This window comes from Patiria miniata, unplaced genomic scaffold (assembly GCF_015706575.1).
Source record: "Patiria miniata isolate m_02_andy unplaced genomic scaffold, ASM1570657v1 HiC_scaffold_28, whole genome shotgun sequence".
Classification (NCBI taxonomy): domain Eukaryota; kingdom Metazoa; phylum Echinodermata; class Asteroidea; order Valvatida; family Asterinidae; genus Patiria; species Patiria miniata.
In genome coordinates this window covers 7060099-7085630 of record NW_024037067.1, presented here as the reverse complement: position 1 = coordinate 7085630, position 25532 = coordinate 7060099, and the positions used below count along the sequence as shown (strand labels likewise).

Sequence of the window (25532 nt, the reverse complement as noted above, 5' to 3'; positions counted from 1 at the left end):
ACTATGTAGACAATATCCCTACACACCCATGCTTGCTTTACATTCACTATGTAGACAATATCCCTACACACCCATGCTTGCTTTACATTCACTATGTAGACAATATCCCTACACACCCATGCTTGCTTTAAATTCACTATGTAGACAATATCCCTACACACCCATGCTTGCTTTACATTCACTATGTAGACAATATCCCTACACACCCATGCTTGCATTACATTCACTATGTAGACAATATCCCTACACACCCATGCTTGCTTTACATTCACTATGCAGACAATATCCCTACACACCCATGCTTGCTTTACATTCACTATGTAGACAATATCCCTACACACCCATGCTTGCTTTACATTCACTATGTAGACAATATCCCTACACACCCATGCTTGCTTTACATTCACTATGTAGACAATATCCCTACACACCCATGCTTGCTTTACATTCACTATGTAGACAATATCCCTACACACCCATGCTTGCTTTACATTCACTATGCAGACAATATCCCTACACACCCATGCTTGCTTTACATTCACTATGTAGACAATATCCCTACACACCCATGCTTGCTTTACATTCACTATGTAGACAATATCCCTACACACCCATGCTTGCTTTACATTCACTATGCAGACAATATCCCTACACACCCATGCTTGCTTTACATTCACTATGTAGACAATATCCCTACACACCCATGCTTGCTTTACATTCACTATGCAGACAATATCCCTACACACCCATGCTTGCTTTACATTCACTATGTAGACAATATCCCTACACACCCATGCTTGCTTTACATTCACTATGTAGACAATATCCCTACACACCCATGCTTGCTTTACATTCACTATGCAGACAATATCCCTACACACCCATGCTTGCATTACATTCACTATGTAGACAATATCCCTACACACCCATGCTTGCTTTACATTCACTATGTAGACAATATCCCTACACACCCATGCTTGCTTTACATTCACTATGTAGACAATATCCCTACACACCCATGCTTGCATTACATTCACTATGTAGACAATATCCCTACACACCCATGCTTGCTTTACATTCACTATGTAGACAATATCCCTACACACCCATGCTTGCTTTACATTCACTATGTAGACAATATCCCTACACACCCATGCTTGCTTTACATTCACTATGTAGACAATATCCCTACACACCCATGCTTGCTTTACATTCACTATGTAGACAATATCCCTACACACCCATGCTTGCTTTACATTCACTATGTAGACAATATCCCTACACACCCATGCTTGCTTTACATTCACTATGTAGACAATATCCCTACACACCCATGCTTACTTTACATTCACTATGTAGACAATATCCCTACACACCCATGCTTGCTTTACATTCACTATGCAGACAATATCCCTACACACCCATGCTTGCTTTACATTCACTATGCAGACAATATCCCTACACACCCATGCTTGCTTTACATTCACTATGCAGACAATATCCCTACACACCCATGCTTGCTTTACATTCACTATGCAGACAATATCCCTACACACCCATGCTTGCTTTACATTCACTATGTAGACAATATCCCTACACACCCATGCTTGCTTTACATTCACTATGTAGACAATATCCCTACACACCCATGCTTGCTTTACATTCACTATGTAGACAATATCCCTACACACCCATGCTTGCTTTACATTCACTATGTAGACAATATCCCTACACACCCATGCTTGCTTTACATTCACTATGCAGACAATATCCCTACACACCCATGCTTGCTTTACATTCACTATGTAGACAATATCCCTACACACCCATGCTTGCTTTACATTCACTATGTAGACAATATCCCTACACACCCATGCTTGCTTTACATTCACTATGTAGACAATATCCCTACACACCCATGCTTGCCTTACATTCACTATGTAGACAATCCTGTAGTTAAGAAATGACATGTTGAAAAGTGCTGCCACTTACTCTGGAAACATTTTATGAAAGTCGATTTTTGACCTTGATTCCTCTTCATGTTCTGCTTCATTTTGCAACAAACCCCCTAACCCAAAAATGCCTCTTAAAACTGTTTTTCAGAAATTGGAATACGCTGTGTACCTGTGAAATCCACATGTCTTGAGACCCTACATTGTCAGGCACGGATTTATTTCATTTCAATATTATTCAAAACACTGAAAAGAAAAATCAAAATTGAAACATGAAACACTTCTTTAAGTTAAAAAAAAGAATATTATTAATAATTTGTTAAAAAATGTATTGATGTCATCATGACATTCCATATTATGCATACTATTTACAAAATCTACCCACAAAGTTTTCAGACAATCCAACATTCCATGTTTTTTTTTATCGCATTTTTAATGACATCACGAGGATGTCACACATTTCTCCAAATTTTGGGCATATCTTTTACCTTCCAAACCTCTTGCAAAAAGAATTTAGCATTTTTGTGAAATCCACATGTCTTGAGACCCTACATTGTCAGGCACGGATTTATTTCATTTCAACATTATTCAAAACACTGAAAAGAAAAATCAAAATTGAAACATGAAACACTTCTTTAAGTTAAAAAAAAGAATATTATTAATAATTTGTTAAAAAATGTATTGATGTCATCATGACATTCCATATTATGCATACTATTTACAAAATCTACCCACAAAGTTTTCAGACAATCCAACATTCCATGTTTTTTTTTATCGCATTTTTAATGACATCACGAGGATGTCACACATTTCTCCAAATTTTGGGCATATCTTTTACCTTCCAAACCTCTTGCAAAAAGAATTTAGCATTTTTCGTTAGATATGCAGATAATATGAAAAAAATTAAAAATCAATGAAAATTCACATGATGATGTCATAATGATGTCATGTTAATTTTCATCGATAACACATACCTGACTTTGTATTTACAAAGTTTCAACCCAATTGGCCTTGTAGATCTCTAGATACAAAACTTTAAACTTTGTACCTTTAAGATGACGTCACATGACCAATGATGACATCATCATGATGTCACTTGGTTAAGACCACCTTTGGCTGAGGGTCCTATAGTCTGGCCTAGTTTGAAGTCAATTTGATTCAATATATTTATTGCATTTCATGTCAAATTTTGCAATTTGAAAAAAGAAAATCACATTTTTGATGACGTTATGATGAAGTCACACAGTTTTCGAAGTTTTGTGCACATATCTATGACCTACCAAACCTAATACCAGAAGAATTTTGAATGTAACATGTTTATTCGTGAGATATGCAGATGAGATGAAAAAACTGACATATACAAAAAAATTAACATGACGACATCATCATCATGTCACTCCAATTTTCATCTATAACACATCCCAGTATTTGTACATACAAAGTTTCAACCCAATCGGCCTTGCACTCCTGTTGATATAGGCCGTTGAAAAATGCACCTTTAAGATGACTTCACATGTCACGTAATGACGTCATCATGACGTCACTTGTCCATGCACAACCTTACTATGGGGTCTTAGTGTATACCAAGTTTCATGAAGATCAAGTCTGTTTATAGTCAAAACTGACCCCAAAAATGAAACAAGTACATAAAGTCTATGGGATTTGGGATAGAAGAACAAGGGAGAAAAAGAAGAAAAAAAACAGAAGAAAGGTAACGGCTTTTCCGCAGATTGTGCAAAAGCCAAAGAAGAAAAAAAAGTGAACAGAAAAACAAACTTGCAGAAAAGCCAACTAAACAAGTGTGAGGATTGTAAATTATCGAATTTCCTTTTTTCAGCAATACTTGTACCAACCAACAGTAAGAAATACCAGACAGAATTAACCAAGCTTTTTTATGTCAATCTTTGATGCTTTGAACCAAGTCCGTAGCCATTTTGTGAGTAGTACAGTATCGTAAAGTGTCAACATGTTCCTCCATTTAAAGATTGTTTTAAATAAAAACGATCGGAAGTAAACTGCTTTATTTAATTCTTAATTTCTTGAAAACCTACCAACTTTGAAAAATCTATTATTCTGCTTCGTTACAAATTAATACAAATACAAAAGCGAAAATGTATTGTGTTGATTCAGGGGCGACTTTTATTACTGGCTGGTTTTAAACACTTCTCGGCAGTGTTAAAATAAGGGAATAGATGTGTGCTTGGGAGGTGTTAAACACTATATACTTCAGACAGGTTGAAGTCTGGAATGCTGATAACTACCCGAGACGACGCTGAGCGTAATTATCAGCATTCCAGACTTTAACCAGTCTTAAACATAGTGTTAAAGGGAATGTACAACATTTGCTTTTGCTGCCATTTTCAGAAATAAATGGATTTGGAGGATTAGTATGTTATAGCAAATATTGTTAAATATTGTTAAACTGACTTGTTTCACGTTTTGGGCTTGTTTATGCTGGTGATGTATATTGATTTGATTTCAGCGATTTTGTTACAGTATTCAAATTTCATTAATACAATTAATAATCACAATCTTTGCTTTACACGTACACTTTATTGAACTTATTTATCTAACCTTCTTCAACCCCTTCATATAATTAAAACTTCTTTTTTTTTTTTATTTATGAATCATTTGTTTTATTTTTATTGTAAAACGGTAATTTTTGTTTATTTATTAATAACTATTTATTTAAAGAATTAAAAATGCAATATTTACTCATTTATTTAATTAATTAATTAATTAGGCTAACTTACCAACTTGTCTAATTATTTATTTATCTATTAATAGAAGTAGTAGTAGTAGTACATGTAGTAGTGGTAGTAGTTGAAGTACAATGTATATATTAATTTGTTTATTCATTTAATTTACCTAGTACAAATGTAATTGATTTTTTTTTTTTTTTTTTTTTTTTTGCTTTTGATTTGTTTGTCTAATAATTATATAATTTACCAACTTTGTTCTTGACTTAATGTAACTTTATTTAACTTTTTTTGTTGTTGTATAGTTAAAACTTCTTTTTATATTTATTGCTTGTTGTTTTCACGTATGCCATTCAGTTTGGAGAACCCCTAGACAGAAACAACGTTTCTTTTGGGCAATCCTTCGGGAGCTGAATGGTATTTTGTTTTTGTTTGTTTGTTGATGTATCTAAAGCTTTTGTTGTTTTGTGTTGTAACTTTAGTCATTTGTTTACATGTATTTGTTGATATTTTCCCGAGAAATAAAATAGTATAGTATAGTATAGTATAGTATGCTGGAAAAACCAAGAAAACCAATAATTTTCTTGTAGTCTGGTTCCCCGACCCCACTTAAGATGAAACAGAGAAACGTAAAGACTTTGGGGAATTGTAAGGACAAAGAATCACTCTAGCAGGTTTGTACCCCTTCACAGGTGTGTAATCTATTGCGAAGAAAATGCGGAATAACTAAATATGAAAAAAAAGGAGCTGTTTTTGAAAAAAGCCATTTTTTTTCTCCAACGCTGGTCGGCCGACGATGCTTTAGACTGTCAATCCCTAACAATTCAGTAAGGTATTTCATGATTATTTAGTTTTTTGATGTTTGCAAATGTTGTATCTTCCCTTTAATACCGACCAAGCACATATTTATTCCCATTCATAAAAAACCTTTTCGGTCACAAAATCAAAACTCTTCGGTCCCAATGTCAAAACAAGTCAAAAATTAAAATTTCTAAACGATTTTCTTCAACAATTTTATTTTTTGTTTTCGAAACACCTGACTAGCTATATAATGAAATGTCCAGCTCGCGAGAAAGACGTAAACAACTCCTTTTGTGGAGTTGCGCGTACTGAATTAGCTTCCTTGCGCCTAACAGGCAGCATCGAGCTGTATACTCCCCAGGGAGCTGAGATGGTATATGGAATGTTTAATTGGCCCAATGATTAGGGATAATAATAATGTAAAGCGCTTTGATCTTAGTTAAAAGTGCTATATAAGAACCCGTTATTATTATTATTATTATACAGCTGTGGTGAGTGCGTTGTGAATTTGGACAATGCAATACTGACTCACTGGTAGTATTGACCTATCACCGTTTGCGAGTTAGCCACGCCCCTTAGACAACCCAATGGAATTTTGTATGTTAAGTTTTGTTTGTCTCAGATTGTACGCGTTCCACGTCCATTTGTATAAATGTAATTGGACATTATTTCACAGGCTGGGTTGACGCGGTTCTACCGCGATAGGTTAATTGGGCATGCCTACGTGAGGATTGTGAACATTCAACCAATAAAACAGTAAAAGGCACTTAATTTCACAGGAGTCCAAAATTCATGTGACACTGGAAACGTGTTTCAGACCAGCCAGCCATGTCTTAATCATCCGTTTAAGACTGGCCACGTGACGGGCTTTCGGCCAATGGGAATGGGTAAACTGTCTTAGGTATTTATAAATGATGGTTTGAAACTACCAATGTGGTTTAAAACCACCTGTGTGACAGGCTCAGGACCCGTAGGAATAGGAAAACTGCCCGGGTATTCATGAATATGGGATCTTTGTGCCAGGTTTCATTTGCATATCCAATGCATCACTGCGACTGAAATATGTGCAAAGTCTGTGGGATTTCGGAGTGCAAGGAAAAAATACATATCACAGCAAAACACAGGATATCCTGCAACTATTTTGAAAAAGTCAAAAAAACTTGAATGATAACAGCTGTTTGAGCTGATGTGCTGGAACAGCCAATGAATAGTGGAAAAGTACAGCAGCCAATAAAATGAAGAGTAATGATCAAAGTATCCATCTATGTAAAGGGGACAAAGTTTAGGTCTCTTTGAAAAGACGAATAGATGAAAAACAGTAACTGAATAAAAATTGCATGTGGGGAGGTATGCCTACATTGAGTGTCATGTTCTGACAATGATACCTTGTTGATTGGTGTTTGGATGGTGGTTCACATGTATCTTGCATGGTATCTGATGTTGCTGTGTTGTACAGAAGATTGTCCCATGACTGAGATCGCCGATAGGGATTTGAAGTGGGCTTTTGTGTTTCTAAAAAGAAGTTACAAAATATGAAACCATGGTTATACATAAAACTAGAGGCTTTGCTTTTGTTGTTTTTGGTGTGTGTGTGTGTGACAAACGCAGGGTGACGGGATGCGACACTATTTGGCTGTGCGTTGTTTCAGTTCAGTTATGTATGTCACAATTAAAGTATCAAAAATTCAAATATGAAACTCAGATTAATTTATCAGTTAATAAGCATTATCATTTGATCTAAGACAGCGAAAGGAAATTTTTTTCGAATTACACGATTGTTTATTTATATGTATTGATTGACATTTAACTTCCAGCATTTGGATGCCTAACATCAACAATTGTTGATGTCAGCATTTTTACCACAATCATTGCTATTGGACTCTGAATGGTGGATTTGAACAAGACTTGAAAAAAATTATCAATTTCAAATTCTCTCTAGACTAACTTCCAGTCTGATAACGTCATCATTTGGAAACTTTGCAAATTATTTTGTCAGTGTTTGTGGGCAACCTGAGCAACATCCATTTTGTTTTACGTCCAGCTACCGCCAGCTAGAGGGAGCCTCTTTGAGTGATCACGTCATCATGAATTCTTTTGGGTTTAGCGTCCACCATTGAACATTGGAATAATTTGTTTTGATTGTAGTATTAAAAATGCCGTCGTTTTCGAGTTATGTTAATTTCTCATGGAACTTCCGGTAACATCGGAAGTAAATGTCAAGGGGTTTTGTGCCTGGGACTCAACAATGTTGCCCAAGGCAATATCTACCGCCTCACACATAGAAATGAAAACGGCACTCAATTCAGTTCAAAAGTTATAATTCAAAGTATTTTATCAAGTTTACCCCAAATCACTTGTAATTTGAGATATGATGATGTCACACAAATTCAACCATTTGAACATAATGATTTTCCCTTTTACAGGGAACGTATCTCATGGTTGAAACTATCTGCAAGATTGCATACTTCCCAAATTGCCGGTGAGTGAAAGATCAAGAGGCCTACAATGCAACTAGTAATAGTGACAATAATGGCTGGCAAAGTGGACCCCACAGCATGAACTACAGTACTGTCTACAGAATATGTAAATAATTCTGAATGACTTACTCTTGAGATCTTTATCATCACTTCCATATGCGCTGCAAGTGAACAAATGGTTGGAAACATATTTTGTTGGTTTTCTCCTTTTCTAAATTCTTCGGCTGAAGTAAACTTAAAAATGCATGAAACTTGCTTGATCCGTACACCGGTTACTAAGACAACAATCCATCACAACTGATGATATTCATCACGTGACTCAGTTCTGTTGTATAATAATGTGAATCATTTCTGATCTTGCATGTCATGGAAAACAAAATCAACGGCTTTGCTATATCAAAATACAGTATCATGCTTAACATTATGTGGACTATAAAGTAGCCCCCTTGTCGATAATGTGAACCATCCACATAAATCTTACATCATAAGTCTCCTTATGAGTGCCATGGTTTCGTGGTCTGGGGCATTGAATTCATGGTCTGCGAGTAATTCTGCCGGTTGTGGGTTCGAGTCCAGCCTGCGGCTATGGTGTGTGTGCCCTTGGGCAAGGCCCTTTGTCACTCATTGCTTCTTCCCACCCAGGAGTAAATGGGTGCCTGTGAAGGCAGTGATGGTTATTGTGGTTGAATTAGCTTCCTTGCGCCTAACAGGCAGAATCGAGCTGTATACTCCCCAGAGAGCTGAGATGGTATTTGGAATGTTTAATTGGCCCAATGATCAGGGGTAATAATAATGTAAAGCGCTTTGATTTCAGTTAAAAGCGATATATAAGAACCTGTTATTATCATTATTATTATATTAAGTCAACATATGTATAATGAATCATCAAGTCTCTAACTATGTGTATGCAAAGGTTTGGGTGTAAGACTGCAAGTCCACAAAATTGAAAAAAAGTATACAAACTTTGACTGCTTTGAATTTTCCCATGGTGACGCTGATGAAAGATAGCACTCCATTCATTAATGATGAAGTGAGTTAAAGAAGTCAATATTTGTTTTATAACACAATACTCCCCGATTTTGCACAATTTCAGGGCTATCTGATTATTCAAACCGAAACCCTGAAAAAAATTATGAAAGTGGCAATTTATAAAACTACGTACAAACAATGTGCATGTCTGTACATACACAGATATAATAAAATAGAGTTTTGCCTATGGTACTTTTCAGACCAAGGCTGCTGTAAGTCTTTGAGGGAATGCACGTTCAATAGTTAAAATACCAAATACCATGAGACATGTTCTCAGCCAAGAAAATCAAGAAACAGAATCTGTGGGTGAGGATAAGTCTTTTCAAAAGAACAAAAGGTCATGTAGGCTTGCTAAAGTGAAAATTTTGTGTTCACTTTAGTAAGCCTACATTGAGTGTCGTGTTCTGAAAATGATACCTTGTTGGTTGGTGTTTGGATGGTGGTTCACATGTATCTTGCATGGTATCTGATGTTGCTGTGTTGTACAGAAGATTGTCCCATGACTGAGATCGCCGATAGGGATTTGAAGTGAGCTTTCCAACTCTGCCTGTGTTTGTTTGTTCATCACCACTGTCAATACTATCCAGGTCATCAGCTAGTATGACAGGTGGGTGACAAAAATGGGATATCAATGCATTTCTGAAATGTTTATATCGCATAAATTATGAACTACATGTATAACACAACCATGATAAGAAAATAAACAATCACTTGTCTGTTTGTCAGTAAAAAAAAAAAAGCACTTCAATGCACGGAAGCCTGACTACTCCCCATTGAGTTTTTCAAAGCTTTCAGTACGAACTGAGAACATGCATGGGTCCATATTTATTAGTACTAAACAAGTGAACCCTTGCAAAGTGCTATCATGACCTGGGTTTCTAAAGCTGGTCTCTGATTGGAAATTATTAAAATAATTACTTATAATAATAAGATATTATTAGTAATATTAGTTGTGTCAGGCTGCAGTATGCAAGTTAATATCATTGCTGTGAATACTAAATTGGCAGGAACCACATATTAATGGCTTGGATACAGCTACAATATGTAAAAAAAGAAAGAATTGATCGGGTGTAAAACACAAGATAATAGAGGGGTGGTCATACATGATGATATATCCCTAATACTTGTTTTAGACAGACATTTCAGAGTCATGCCAAACCAAACAGTATTAGGATCAACTCCGACTGACCCAAATAGACTTTTGTTTCAAATTGTAGACAATCTTTATGCATTGATTTTTCATTCTCCAGACTCTATAGGATCCTTCCACAAAACTGCAACACTGAGTCAATCTTTTGACACAGTCCCTCTTAACTATTTCAAACATCAAAGTTTTCATGCATCAAAGTGCAACTCTGGATCACGTGTCTGAAACAGGTGTTAGATGGCTGGTTAGATGATGAAAGATGCCATCAAATCCCACAAGTCTCACAATCACTGGCATCCAAACAGAATTACCACAGAATTGATACTCCTCAGTGATCATGATCCATCAAAGAAACAGTCACATTTATTTCAGGTTATTTTACCACAGTATCGCAGTTGTTAATAGACTGTTTTGAAGTTCTTTCTAAATCTTGGGGTCTTTCTAAATGTGAATGTCAAAGAATGGTTTTGAAAATGTTGTAAAATACAATAGTAACTTCTACAAACTCTTGATGCTATGCCCTGGAAAACGAGGACAGTGTCCAAATTGATAATGGTACCGTGCAGGGCATGCATGGATGTCACAATGTTCATTATTTATAAACAGCAGAATTGTTGACATGTTCATGTTTGACCAAAATAATTACATATTGGATGGCTTTGAGGGAGATACAAGAATACATTGCACGAGTCAAAGACTATAATGTGAGTGCAATATATTCGTGTATTAGAAAAAGCCATCCAATACTATTATTATTATTATTGGAAAGAGTACCCTAACCCTAACCTGGACATCACTTGACACCCTGTGCACAAACCCAATGCGACTGGTCTGAACAATTACAAGTGTTTTCTCAGTAAATGCTTCAATATTTCCCCTGCTAAATTTGACTTTTTAGGACATGTTATCGCTTTCTGATGGCTGATAGGTCACTGCAGGGAAAAATAAGTGTTGTCCATGTATATCAGGCTGACTTGATCCGAAAGAAAGAAATTTCAGGACAGTATCTTTACTTTTCCAATTTCGTCACAAAAATTCTTCGCTTACCGAAGCAATTTTCGCGTCGCTCCAAAAGTGCCATTATGGCCGTGGACAACAGTGTACGTAAACCCTGCATGCTGCGCAGTGCACGCGACATAACCACGTGTTACGCTCTGTTGATTGGTTGACAACTGTGAGTTTGTATGCTCTTGATTGTGTGGGAACCAGCGAAATTTGTTAAAATGCCCGGATGAGGACAATAGAAAAAATGATATTGTCCTCATCTGGGTACTTTTACCGACATAATATTGCAGTCATCCGGGTACTTTTCATGAAAGCGTATAATACACTGATTCATTTTTACCACTAGAAGTCTGATGTAAATAATAATTCAAGATATTTTTCTGTAATTAACATGAATGAATGACTTACAATCAAGATCTTCATCATCACTGTCACAAGAGCTGAAAATTTAGAAAAAAAAACAAAGAAGAGTTGAAGCCGGGAAACACTTTTTTGTTTTCCTAAAAGTATGATACTTGAGTCATGATCATTCACAGGGAAATATGCAGCTAAACTATTAAATATATTTGTATAAAATATATAGTTGTTTTCTATTTTCAAATGTTATTGTAAATTGCATGTAATTCAATAAGATTTTTAAGCAATAAACCAATTTAAATATTAAAACATTAAATTAAACTGAACTGGTTTCTTTCACAGCCTTTTGTGTTTCAGTTCCATGTTACAAAACATCAAGATTTCAGATGCAAAGTCAGATACAACTGTTTTTATGGAAAGAGACTTTCTCTCCATTCTACCTTATTTGAGTAAACCAACATTTGGCAGTTTTTGTTATTAATCTATAACTTACCCATTCCACAAGCTGAGCATGTGAGGACTCTTCATTGAACCTGGATGAACTTTCCTTGAATCACCTAATGTGTGGGATTCATGGCGCTGAAACCATGGATATGAGGAGGTAGAGTCATCAAGCTGTGACTCGTCTGGGCTTGGTGTATAGGAAAAGGATTCATCGGGAAAGGTATCCTTATTAGAGACTTGATCACGCACTTTATCTGTAATCTCCACATCACGTGCTATGTTGTAGACTCTAGGTCTTGGACAGGGAGGTAGATCAATTGAGTTAGAGGATGAAACATCTTCTTCAAAGATTGGTGATACAGCATCAGTATATTCAGCATCCAAGAATTTCTGAACCTGTATTGAAGACAAAACATTTCAAGAAAACACTCCTGAATAAATATGCTTCACATACTATCTTCAGGTCACAAAAAATCTTCCAGAAAATCAAAGTATTTTGATTGGTTAAGAAGGTGTCCCACAACATGTCTTGTGTACAGCGTTCATATTGTATACTTTGAGAAAAGCCCTAAAACATTGCATTTACAATTAACAAAAACTAGTACACAAACAGAAATCAGACATACAAGTGGAACGAAATGCCATTAAAAAACTGTTGTCAAAATGGCAGCGCCCAGTGCTACTAGTGTCTCTGCGTAGATAGCTGCTTTGAAAATCTTTAAAAGTAAATGCGACAAGAAGAGAAATTCACCAGTAATTATATAAAATTTGTTACGGTCAGAACGAAAAATGATTGGGAAAATCGTGTTTTATTCTGCAATTATATCAAATGTTGAATTTAAACCTGTGCAATGCCAATACTAACCTGTTGTGTGTTGGCCATGGAGCATTGTTGACATAGATGTATGAGTTGTAGATTTTGTAACTGTGCATGTAATATCTCTTGTTGTTGATGCAGCTCAGCAAGGTGTGTTTGGCTTTCCATCTGGGCTTTATCTCGCTCATCAATGGCCTATATTGATAACAAACCACAACCATAACAACACAGAAACATGCTCCAAAATATCACACAGGCAATTCTTGGGAACTAGATTGCTCGTAATGTAGCACTTAGGACAGCTGTCCAAATGTAAAGTTGAAAAGTGAAATTATCAATATCGTTTTTGGTGCGCTAAGTCCCCACTTTAAATAAAATGGCCCTGCCCTTAAAAAGGGTCAGAAAAAATGCCAACAATTGGTCTTGCACTTGTTGAGATATCCATGAGAGATTCTGCAAGTTTTAAAGTTTGTGCCCAAAAGGGCTCCCCACAAGACTACCGGCTAAAATGTCCAGGCACTAGCAGTAAGCCTGACTGTTCCTGTCGGAAGGCTAGTGATAGTTGATAGTTCACCACAATCACACAAAAAAGGAAAGATGCCAGCACATCACCTTAGAGTTGACCTCTGCATGTACACAGCACTTTGTGATCCATCATACATAACTCTGACTGTATTGGCAATGGTAGTAGGTATAATACAGAACCCGTGGTTTGAGGAAAGGCTATTCTGAATCAGAATCTGAAGAAAGTTCAGAAATTGGAAGTAATGACAGCAGTTCTAATGGGCAAAGCACCATTAGTGAAGCGTCCCAAGCAAGCCAAGACTACTGGATCAATTCGGTGGAAGGACACTTAGAACTTTTCTCAATACGGCTTTCACGGTACAAGAGTAGTTTAAGTGCCAGATTTAGATGACACCAGCAGCCCTGTGGAGATCTTCGAACAGTTCTTCCCTCCTGAACTGGCGGTGCACATCGCCGATGAGACAAATCACTACGCCACCAAGAACCCAAAGCGTCAAACGCCAGGTCCAAGTGACATGTGGGAATTGATCCTGGCCATAATAATCATCATGGGAATGATGCCCCAGCCTGACATGAAACTGTACTGGATGAGAGACTCCATACTTGAGACTCCGTTCTTCCTCAACACCATGCCCGGAGACAGATTCATGGACTTGCTAACCTATTTGCACTTCACTGACAATAATCAGGCAGGTAAAAGTAATCGACTCTGCAAGGTCCGCCCCGTGGTAAATGAACTGACTGAGAACTTCAAATCGGTCTCCCTTCCCTCCAGCCGTATATCCACGGACGAGTCACTGTGGAAGTTCAGGGGGAGATTGAAGTTCAAACGATTCAATCCCAAGAAGCGAACCAGATTTGGCATCAAGGTATATAGAGTCTGCCAAAGCATGGGAGTTGCCGCTGGATATACCTGGAACGATTTCAATGTTGCTGGGACTTATTTTTGATGTCCCGCTTGGCGCCAATTTGTTACATGTAGTTAGATGCGTATTCTTTTTGGCCACATTGCCCGTACTGGGAAACGACCTGTGAAATGACATTGTCTTTTCCTGTTTTTGTCGTGTCTTGTTTCTGAGCGCCATTGGCTGCACTTTTATCTATATCACCCTTCACCATTGAGTAGGGACTTTTTAGTTTTACAGCGAAAAACCGTTAAATTCATGGCACTTCTGTTCCCAATTTTGTTCGCCGACATCTGGTCTGCGTCAGTGCGTTCATTACTGGTTTTGCGCATGCGTGATCGTATCCCATGGAATTTCATATACGCCAGAGGGCAGTATAGAATCTACATGGGACAAGACAAGAACGATACGCCACAAGTACAAATATCGTACTTGACTTGAACTCTGATCTACTCGGCATGGGCATGGGTGTCGTGAGCGGGCCCCCCCCCCCCCCCCCGGAAATTTGGAAAATTAAAATTTGGTATTTTATGGGGAACTTTGGGGCCTCATTTTTGGTCAATTTGCCAGGGACAGACCTACCGACCGACCACAGAGTCACATGAAGAAGCTCCTGCCAGAGCTTTAAAAAAAAAGGTACAAAGCCATATTGCTGTCAATTTTATGCACATTTTACAACATGGGCATCCACAAGGGCGTCAATGGGGTGGGGTGGGCAAATGTTCCCCCACCCACCCTTGAAAAAATGATACATTTAGAATATTGCTAGAGAAAGTACAAGCATATTGGAAAAAAAACTTGGCGATGCCCATGGGCAGGGGGTACACCGTTTTCCTAGACAACTGGTTCAACATCTCTGTTCCAGGAACTCCACAGCCACAAAATCAACGTCCAGCACAAAACCAACTTGCCTCATCTCACTGCTCAGTCAGGTAGTTCATCAAGTGGTACAAGAAACTCTTCTTCTACCTGCTGGATGCCTGCCTTGTGAACTCTCATCTTGCGTACAATGGACTGGGTGGGACTGACAAATACTTGAATTTAAGATTGGCATTAGTGAACAAAACATTCAAGTCCCATGCACCAAATATCCCTGCATATCGATCTAGAGGCAGACCACCCCAGCCATTCCATGGTGACTCGCGTGACATTTGAACAAAATGTAAAGTTTTAATGCATTACTGTTGTTAATCTGGCATTTATTCAACTCAAATTAGCATGTAATTGAGTCAGGGCATTGTGAATATATGGTTTAGTTTTTATATGATTACTTTAAAATCGCTATTTTTTCATGTATCACAGTTTCTTTGACGTGACTCGCGTGACAGGATAGAAAAAGGGATTTTTGACATCCCTTGATTCAAATAGCTTTTCCTATGGATCTACCAGTATTCTAAAAATTATTCTTACTGAACTTAGAACTTAATACCCTCACCCAATACATGCATAAGTTGTATTGTGCCAAATATCCCTTGTTGTAAGAAATGGCCTGAAGAAAATGTGACTCGCATGACACAAATGCGTGACTCGCGTGACACAGTAGCTTTTCACTTTCACATTATAACTGTAATTTTAGTATAACAAATCAAATCATAATATTATATTAATAAAAATGATTTACCTGTGAATACCTTATGAAACAGTGTGAAAACGGCTATTTATCCGTTTACTTTGGCAAATGTTGGTCGTGGAAATCTGGTTTAAACACAATATCCTTAACAATGACATGGAGAGAAAAAAATGTTTCAGAATTTAAGTTACGAAGTGATGTCATCAATCCACGGGTGATTATTTCAGGAAAACAGTTGTAATTCTTGGTCATGTAGAGTCACAGTTTCCTTAAAAGGTAAGAGCTGCAATTAATGAGCATATCCACAAGACCTGCCGATCAGCATCCTGGGGAATTGTCAAAATCGGCAAAATCAGGAAATGTCTGACCAGTTACTCAACAGAGAGACTGGTCCATGCACTCATTACATCTTACATTGATTATTGTAACAGCCTGTTGTCCGGTTTGCCCAAGTCAAACATCGCTCCATTACAACGTATTCAAAACTCCGCTGCCAGAATGGTCACTCGGACTAAGAAACATGAACACATTACACCAGTCCTTCGGTCTCTTCATTGGCTTCCGGTTCACGAACGCATCATCTTCAAAACACTTCTCCTTGTTTTCAAAATCATCCATACAACCTTGCCCTATCATACCTCCAGGAGCTCGTATCTACCCAGTCCACAGCCATTTCATCTACATCCCGCCACCTCCCATCGCATTCTACAGCCCATCTTCAATACTGCCTGGACCTAAAACCAAAACCAGCTATGGCGACCGTGCTTTCTCTGTGCTAGCCCCGAAACTCTGGAACTCTCTTCCCATCCACATCCGTGAAACTGATTCATTGGACTCGTTTAAGACAGTACTTAAGAGCTTTCTTTTTTTCACAAGCCTTTGATCAGTAAAATGATAATTGTACAAGAAACAACTGTGCGCTTTGAAACATGGTGGAAAGCGCATTATAAATTTTGAACAGCGCCCCTATTGAAATTGGTACCAGCCCCCCCCCCCCCCCCCACGCCCCCCTCCTCCAGTTTTTTATTTTACGGAGGCCAAGTGTCCGGAGAAAAAAACGTGTACATTTTCAGATTTTTTGGCTGATGAAACCCCCCCCCACCCTGCGAAAAGTCCTGGATCCGCCCATGGTGACTCGCGTGACATACATCATGTGTGACTCGCGTGACATTCTTGAGATAGTTTTTTCTATAAGGAATGTAGAGCAAATAAGAATATTCATACTTTTATTGATAGACCACCACTATTTCATTTACAAATATCAAACACTAGCTAAATCCCTCTCTAGTTATTAAGTAATCTGAAAAAAAGTCCTATTTTGTGACTCGCGTGACATATTTTTGAGGGTGTTTTCACGATGAAATAGTGGGAAAATACTGAAGACATTTGGAAAAATTCTCAATGTTTTATCAAATAGACTGGAATAGCTACCAAATGTATGCAGATAAAGCACAATCTTATGAATGAGCTTCAATTACTTCCTCAGTTTGTGATTTATACCCCTGACCCTCCGTTTTGCCCACAAAATTCATCCATGTTCAGGAGGCTGAAACTTTAAATAAAATGATTTATTTTAAAAAATCTTTTGAGATTTAGATGGTTTCAATATCCCTCTTATCAAATATAACTGACAAAAATTTATTCCTTTCACTTCAATTTTTGAGTTTGGTGATGACCCTTACATGGAATGGCTGACCCCGTCTTCCTGGTCCAGGTAGCCTGTTAGGAAGCCATTTTCCTGCTGAGTGACATACCCTCAATGGGAAAACGTGCCAAATCCTTCAAGCGTTGTGGTGTATGTGCAAGAAATGACATGAAACTAGGTTCATGTGTGAAACTTGTGAAGTTCCCATTTGTGCTGCCTCTTGTTTCAAAGTTTATTATACCTAAACCAGTCAAGTATTTGATATTGTCCTCTTGAAGACATCGTGTAATGTAACCCACCTAAAAAAAAATCATTCACTGTACAGAATTTAAGTTCAATTCAGTTCATTTTAGTTGTTTTTAGTACAATTATATAATTTATGGTAATTATCAGCATCCAAACTTGAACCGGTCTTAAACAGAGTGTTTAAAAACCCTACTTTTGGTTTCAGGTTAACTCACCTTGATACGTTGCTGTTTTACCCTGTTGAGTTCTTGCCAGGTGACATTATACTGTGTCTTGAATAACTCGGCCATCTTTATAGCACTCTTTTCCTTCTGTTTCAGTTCTTCATTTTCAGTTTTGCACTACAGAATATATCCAATACATTAGTCATAAAAAAACAAGAGAAATATATATATAACTGTACACAAGGTATCAAGTACTATACTTCAATCTTAGAAATCCAAATGAAATTCCTTCAGTCCTGAACTCCCCGACTCCTCAAATCCAAATCTAATCCATTCAGTCAATTGAGTCTGACTCAAGTTGAAGTCACAGATGCAACTCTGCTTCAGACTGATTTTCTGCAACTGATTTGCTGCTCAAACACAATTAATAACGTGAATATCAGAATAGGCAAGTTAAAGCACCTGTTGATTTGAGAAATAAAATACTAGCCATACAATCACCATCAGAATTGTGGATAATACCTTTTCAAGTTCTGTGTCACCGCGATGTAGATCATTCCTGGCCTGGAGCAGACTACCAGCCAATTCCTCACACTTCTCTTTATAGTTTTTAAGTTCTTCATCCAAGATATTAATTGTTGCTTGGCTGTGGTTGTCAATCGGCAATTCGTTTGAAGCATAGCTCATAGACTTCCGAACATCCTACACAAAAACAGGACAAATAGCCTAATATGGGGTTGAACAATAAACTTGTTCTTTCATTTTAAATAATTCATGATTGACAGCTGATTTAACAATCACCGCAACTAGTGAACTTTCCTATACTATTCATAAGGTGGAATTTTGCGTCGGGGTAATGTAAATGAAATTAGGTTTTGCCCTTCACCGACTTGTAAACACTGTATACTCAGTGTGTTACCTCCCGAGTGAAAGTTGAAATAAATCACTCGGGTGGAACTCGAACCCATAACCTCCTGCTTTCTAGTGCAGACGTCTTACCACTCGACCACTGAGCTAACGGGATCGGTTGGCTGGTTCGAATCTGATGTAAATAGCAGGGGGTACCGCATAAACTATTCATGCGGTGGAATTTTGCGTCTGGGTAATGTAAATCAAATTAGGTTTTGCCCTTCACCGACTTATGATGACGTCATAATGACGCCACCCCAACTTTTGTTAGCAACACTTCCCTGTCTGTATGTTCATACAAAGTTCCAACCCAATCGGACTTATAGTTCTTATTAAGATGACATCATATGACCATTTAAACCGAGAGCTAGCTGGAGTTTGAATTAACATGTCGTGTACAAGTGTCGTTTTTGTATTTAAGTGTTGAGATTGAACCCCTGACACCAAAACTGTTACTTTAGAAAAGTCGGATAAAGTTACTTAAGAATGATTTTAAAAGTATATTTATATATGTTTCATATATATATATTAACTGTGGGATGCCGCGCTTCGCAGTCGTAAAGTCTGTATTGTTTGCAGGTTTTAAAAAGTTGTCAGTGAAAAAAAAGAAATGAAGACATAAGTAAATAACAAAAATCTGTGGCAAATTGGCGAGGGGGCCGGGGGGACTTGATACAATGAATCATCTGACCAGACAGATATTTTTTTCATTGTTTTTGTCCAAAAAATCCCCCCAAATATTGGAATTATTCATTATCCCATGAAGCACATTAGCTACAGAGAGCCTACCTTTGCAATTAGCACCCGCGCTATTGAAAACCGGAAGTGGGAAAATCAACTTTTTTGAGCAAATATTGACAATTTATCAACCAACAGGATGGATTTCTCATCGTTGTATTCATATATAACGTTGCCGACAGTGCACCCTCAATTGATGTAATACAGTCATGTTTCAAAATGCATATTCATATCGTACGAATTCGTCAATTGAGGTACAATGTTGCCACATCTTTATCATGACCGTTAGGTTTTGCGTAATAGCGATACGTTTGAGAGTGTTTTCATAGAGATAATGTTGTAATATTTAACTATTGAAAGTCTCAAAGAAAGAAATTTGCCATAAAGGCCAAACAAAAGGAATAAATCATTTTTGTTCACTCCCAACTAAGATTTCAGAGGCGGTCAAATGGGGGCACCTGCATTCACTGGATTCACTTTTAAAAACTCATTATTTTCCGCCCAATTTCTGGGTGTGGCCTAAATGTGTAAAGGGTGGTATATATGGGTAGTTTCATCCAATTGTGACAAATATCTACACTTCTTGGGTAGAAACCATGAAAATTGGCAGGTATTCATAAGATGAATTTGTGTCGGGGTGATGTAAATCAATATAAGTTGTTGCCCTTCATCAACGTATTTAACACTGTATACTCAATGTGTTACCTCCCGAGTGAACGTTGGAAAAATCACTCGGCCGGGACTCGAACCCTCGACCTCCTGCTTTCTAGTGCAGACGTCTTATCACTCAACCACTGAGCTTGCGGAATCAATTGGCCGATTCGAATCTGATGTACATAGCAGCTGGTACTGCAATTAGACTATTCATAACATGAATTTGCGTCGGGGTGATGTAAATCAATATTTGGTTTTGCCCTTCAATGATGTATAAACACTGTATATTCAGTGTGTTACCTACCGAGTGAACGTTAGAAAAATTGGCAAGCCTGTTGAACTTGAAATTAAAATGGACTGAAAATATTTCTACAAGATGGATCCACTTCTGAACTTGCCCACTGCAGGGGTGGAGCTTTATTTTAAGAGGGGTGAACACAATCCAGAAACACTGTATTTGTAGCATTCATTGTTCTGTATGCTTTGAAATCATGAAAACATTAAAACACTTGTTACTGCCACCTATTTGGTGGGCGTGGCCTCAATACTAGGCGGTATAATTAAAGCGCTTGATTCAAAGAAGGCCCAAATTATCATTTTGGTGGTAAAAACACAAATTCTGTATTTGTTAACTATGACACTGTTACAACAATATTAAAGGTAACAAGCCTTTTTCCCCTTTTAGGATTCCATACATTTTTGTGGTGACTCAAAGTGCTTCAAATTAATGGTGGATCCTTCATTAAAATATTTCCTATTAAGGGCTTTAAGTTATGTAGCCTATGTGTACATATTTAATCAACTGTCAAGAGTGAAAGAGCATCCTTAAAGGCACATAGGAACATTTGTGATTAATAAAGAAAACGTTTTTATTTTATAAAAGAGTACCTATCGATTAAAGACAATTCCTTGCTCAAATTAAGTTTGGCACCTACTGGAACCATACTCTATGAATGGTATTTCGCCTGAAATTCTCATCATTTAGTAAATAAGCAAACATTGAAGGTGGTTTCAGAAAAAAATTCCAGTGTGCAGTTCTACGAGTGTTAGCAACAGAATCCAGTTATTAGAGAACAATTTTTTGTCTACTTTTGGTCAAAAGTAGGTTTTGGATAATTGCTAGAATTGTTTTCAAATGCTTCAAGGTTTGCACTGATATTCTGTTTTTATTTTTCAAGTTAAACAAAATAACTGGAGCGGGATATGAACCTGCGCCCTCAAGATTATCAATGCAGTGCTCTACCTACAGAGCTATCCAACAACTGTTGGCGGTATCCCAATTTGTCAATGTCTTGTTTTTCAGGAGGCACTAATAGTTCAAAGCCATAAACCGTATGCCATATCATATTTACCAGGATCACTTCCAAAGTCATGATACTAGTAACATATTACCAATGCTGGAAACCCCAGAAATGGCAAACGGGCATCACTCAGATACGATATGATCCATGAAGTACTTACTTCGTTTCTCTTTGCTTGTTTTAATTCTTCTTCCATGGTGGACATTTGTCGTAACATCTCTTCTTTGTCCACTTTAAGCTGTTGTTTATCCATGCATGTTTGGTACCATTTTTGGCGTCGTACCTCTGCTTGATCCTCTGCTTGTTGCAAACGTCTCTCAAGCTCGTGTATTTCCTTGATTTTCTGTCATGTTCAAAGATATCACATACATAGTGTGGTGCAGATGCTAGTAATTGTACCAATAAGAGGATTCCATTATTATAACGCAACTTTAGTCCCATGAAAATGTTTTAATTATAAAAACGTTCACAGAAGCTATTTAACCCATGCACACATTCTGTTCACGATTGTACGGTAGCAGCAAATGTCAAAAGGAAGCTACAATTGTGATTGTGAATACCATGAAACTCGCTTTGATTTCATTTTCGCCAGAAATATCAATGAGCTGGTCGCAGTTGGTCATAATGATAGAAAATGTGTTTAACAAACCTCTCTTAAACTTGCCATGGCCTGGTCCTTCTCTTCTTTGTGACGTAGTGAGTTTCCAAGTATTGTTCTGATGTCATCCTCCAAAACACTCACTTTATTCTCTGCCTTCAGTATTGAATTAAAACAAATTGTATTAAAATTACAATGTGTAACTTGTCTAGTCTAGAAAAGTTAATGGTGTATTCACAACTTAACAAGATTTTCAGTCTCGACATGAACAAAATTCATCTATTTTATATCAACTAAGCACATGACAAACTAACATACTTCACTATCCTAAAAAGGATATTACTGTCAAGATGAATGATGATCTAGGAATATTCATGCGACTAATTCTCAAAACTAAAGCATACCAATTGCCTCATATTGAACGTTTGTTTTGTATTTCTACCTACTGCTTCTCCTACCATGCAGTCCTTAACCCAGGGGAAAAGGTTCACATTTTTTTTTAACCACTTCAGAACCAAAATACTTCACACACTATTGGATTGACTGGGTTCCACATGCTTTGAATGCCATTGCAGAAAACAAAGCGATTGGATTTAATGATCTACTTCTTCCTGTCCTTTCATTATCCTTGAACTGTAGACTATACAATGTGACTGTTTAAATTTAATATATTTCACCAGTAGTGACTGGCTCCACAAAAAAGGGTATTATGTCGCAAAAAGTGAAATTGAGTTATATACATGGTTGGAAGGGAACCGTCCGATAGTACAAAGGTCCGATAGTCCGAAGGTTCTTTAGTCCGAAGGTTCGATAGTCCAAATACACAAAATTTCAAAACGAGGGGGTTTGTTAGTCCGAAAATGAAATAAGGTTCGTTAATCGGAACATTTGATGCAATAGTCCGAAGGTTCAGTAATCCGAAGGTTCATTAGTCCGAAGGTTCATTTATCCGAAGGTTAGATTGTCCGAATTTAGAATAAGGTTAGTTAGTCCGAAGTTTCAATAGTCCGAAACGAAAATAAGGTTCAGTAGTCCGAAGGTTCATTATTTCCGAATTGTCAATAAGGTTCGATAGTCCAAAAAGACTATAAGGTCCGATAATCAGCATCGACAAGAAGGTCCGATAGTCCGAATCAACAATGAGGTCCGATAGTCCTAAGTGTCAGACTGTCAAACCGTATTGTCCATTCGGACTATCGAACCTTATTGTCAATTCGGACTATCGAACCTTATTCTCAATTTGGACTATCGAACCTTATTGTCAATTCGGACTATCAAACCTTATTGTCAATTCGGACTGTCAAACCCTACCGTATATTCGGACTATCGAACCTTATCATCTATTCGGACTATTTAACCTTATTGTCGATTCGGACTATTGCACCCTATCATCTATTTGGACTATTGAGCCTTCAGATTAATTAACCTTATTCTATTTTTGGACTAATGGGCCCTGCGACTATCGAACCTTTGGACTATCGAACCTTTGGACTATTTTTAATTGTTCCTCTGGCTTCCTAGGATTATAATGGAATTTAGTCTTGTGAGATGGAATTAACATGCAAATCGTATATTTGTGCACTCGTGGGGCATCGTTAAAATTATGTTCGGGAAAGGAAAATGCGTTAAAACAAAACAATGGCTGTAGAAAACCGACAGCGAGTGTCAATACATTTCCACCAATTTTAATCAAGGAGATGCATCCTTTCCAACAATGTTATGCACAAATACAATTGAGAATATATTCTCTTGTTCAGGAAAGGACACCTTTTAATGGAATTTAGCACTTTGTGTTTTGCCAAAACATGAAGCTTAAAAAAAACAGGGTTAAAAAAACAAGATGTCCACTAAGCTTCATTTTAGAGGTTATTATGAAATCTCCTGAGTTTCAACGCATGTGAAACAGTGCCGTATCCAGAGGAGGGGGGGGGGGCTAAATTGTTAGAGAATTCTATTATGAACAAAAAAAAGAAAACCAAGTTCCAAAACCATTACAATGCGCCGTGAAAATTGGCATAATATTGGCATTATATATAATAATGGTCAGTTTTGAAGAGCGCCCCCATTTGGAAGATGTCTACATTTTGGCGGGAATGTGCGAGTACGGTTGCCCTCCTGACATCAAAAGCTTGATACACCACTGATGTGAAACAGCATGTTCAGGAAAGGACATTTTGTAAAACTTGTATAACGGAAATAGTGGGGATTCACTTAAAACAAAATATTTTAAAAACCATGGGGCTGATTGTGATGAAATTTGCTCTACATATTTTGGGAACACGTCTGTGTGTTCCAGCCATTTTTTGAATTTTCCTTTTGGTCTTTTCTGATTTTCTGTCAGTTTGCATTTTTTTTTTAATGCGAATAAGACTCAGAATTTAAATTAAAACCATATTACGTAAACCTCTGAATTTGTTTTTGTCTATTGCTGCAATACTTGATTTTGCAATCTTTCCCGTAAAACTTCCCTTGAAATGCTGATGGTGCTAAGGGATGAAGGTCGATTACACTGTAAATATCAGAAAATGAATATTTTTGAGAAATTAACACACACACACACTTACTCTTCTTTTTGCATTTTTCAGCTTGTCAAACTGTCCTGCCTTCTTACTGGCAATCTCTAGAGCTTCATTCAAACTCTTAATTTTTCGTTCTTGATCAATTCTTAGCTGATTGCAGAAGTAGAGGTTTCTGTGAAGTTCTTCAGCTTCTTGTGTCAGATCTCCAATCACATCACCAACCTTGTTAGGAACTGCAACATTAAAAAAAAAAATCTGTAGAAAATTAGCTTTTAGTGTTTTTTTCTGAATTACCAGCAAGTCACATTCTTATTATTGTATTGTCTACATCAACTCAAAAACAGGTTCTAATCATGACCCTTCAGCACAAAACCAGTCACCAGTTGCACGACCATAGTTTGAGATACAGCCTACAATACATACAATAGTGACAACAAAATTGAGTAATATACTTAAGACGAAGTGTTACATATACTCCAAATTTCCTTCTGATTCCTTTTTTAGACATGTGCACTGCTAAGGAGTTCATTTGAGAAACTTTAATGACAAATTTCTTGATTTTTGGGAGGTGGGGCCGATCTCCTATCACCCTTTGTTTTTTTGGGGTGATTGGTCACAACTAATCACGGTTCTTAAATCATTCAATCTGTTCATTCTCTCTATTCGTGGCAAAAATTCTCTGCAACTCTTCTTCAAAACGGTTCATAACATGAACTTGTAACTTGAAATGAACATCAATCCTGATACAGAGGAGAGCATACATGTGATGTCATGATGACGTCATCAGGTATCAAACTGCAACAGATTTTAATTTAATAAAAGACCAACTTCTTTCACTTATAACTCTTGAACAAAATGATCGATCATGTTCACACTTTGTAATCAGATTACAAATTAATTGGTTTAAATGTTTGGTTGTGTATGTAAAGTTGTTTGACCTTAATCTCTTGGGCTATCGGAAGATCAAGTTACATGAATGTAAAATACAGACAAAATCCTCAAAATCAAACCCAACCAATTTTTTCCCAAA

General features: G+C 37.2%; 1 protein-coding gene across 8 annotated transcripts in view; it reads right to left on the bottom strand.

Annotated features, from left to right (window-relative positions):
* The window catches only part of LOC119734953 (caspase recruitment domain-containing protein 11-like), a 41937-nt gene that overhangs the window by 4326 nt on the left and 12079 nt on the right, over positions 1 to 25532 (bottom strand). For 3 of the 8 annotated variants that reach the window (XM_038208600.1, XM_038208602.1, XM_038208603.1), the window contains 11 exons: positions 24548 to 24735; positions 22035 to 22139; positions 21546 to 21728; positions 18306 to 18485; positions 17835 to 17960; positions 12777 to 12923; positions 11961 to 12307; positions 11519 to 11550; positions 9376 to 9553; positions 8059 to 8090; positions 6838 to 6964 (listed from right to left, as the gene is read on the bottom strand). In XM_038208600.1, coding sequence (XP_038064528.1) covers positions 6838 to 6964; positions 8059 to 8090; positions 9376 to 9553; positions 11519 to 11550; positions 11961 to 12307; positions 12777 to 12923; positions 17835 to 17960; positions 18306 to 18485; positions 21546 to 21728; positions 22035 to 22139; positions 24548 to 24735 — 1645 coding nt within the window. The remainder of the gene's footprint in view (positions 1 to 6837; positions 6965 to 8058; positions 8091 to 9375; positions 9554 to 11518; positions 11551 to 11960; positions 12308 to 12776; positions 12924 to 17834; positions 17961 to 18305; positions 18486 to 21545; positions 21729 to 22034; positions 22140 to 24547; positions 24736 to 25532) is intronic. The other 5 variants (XM_038208607.1, XM_038208604.1, XM_038208601.1 and 2 more) reach the window with 5 other exon arrangements.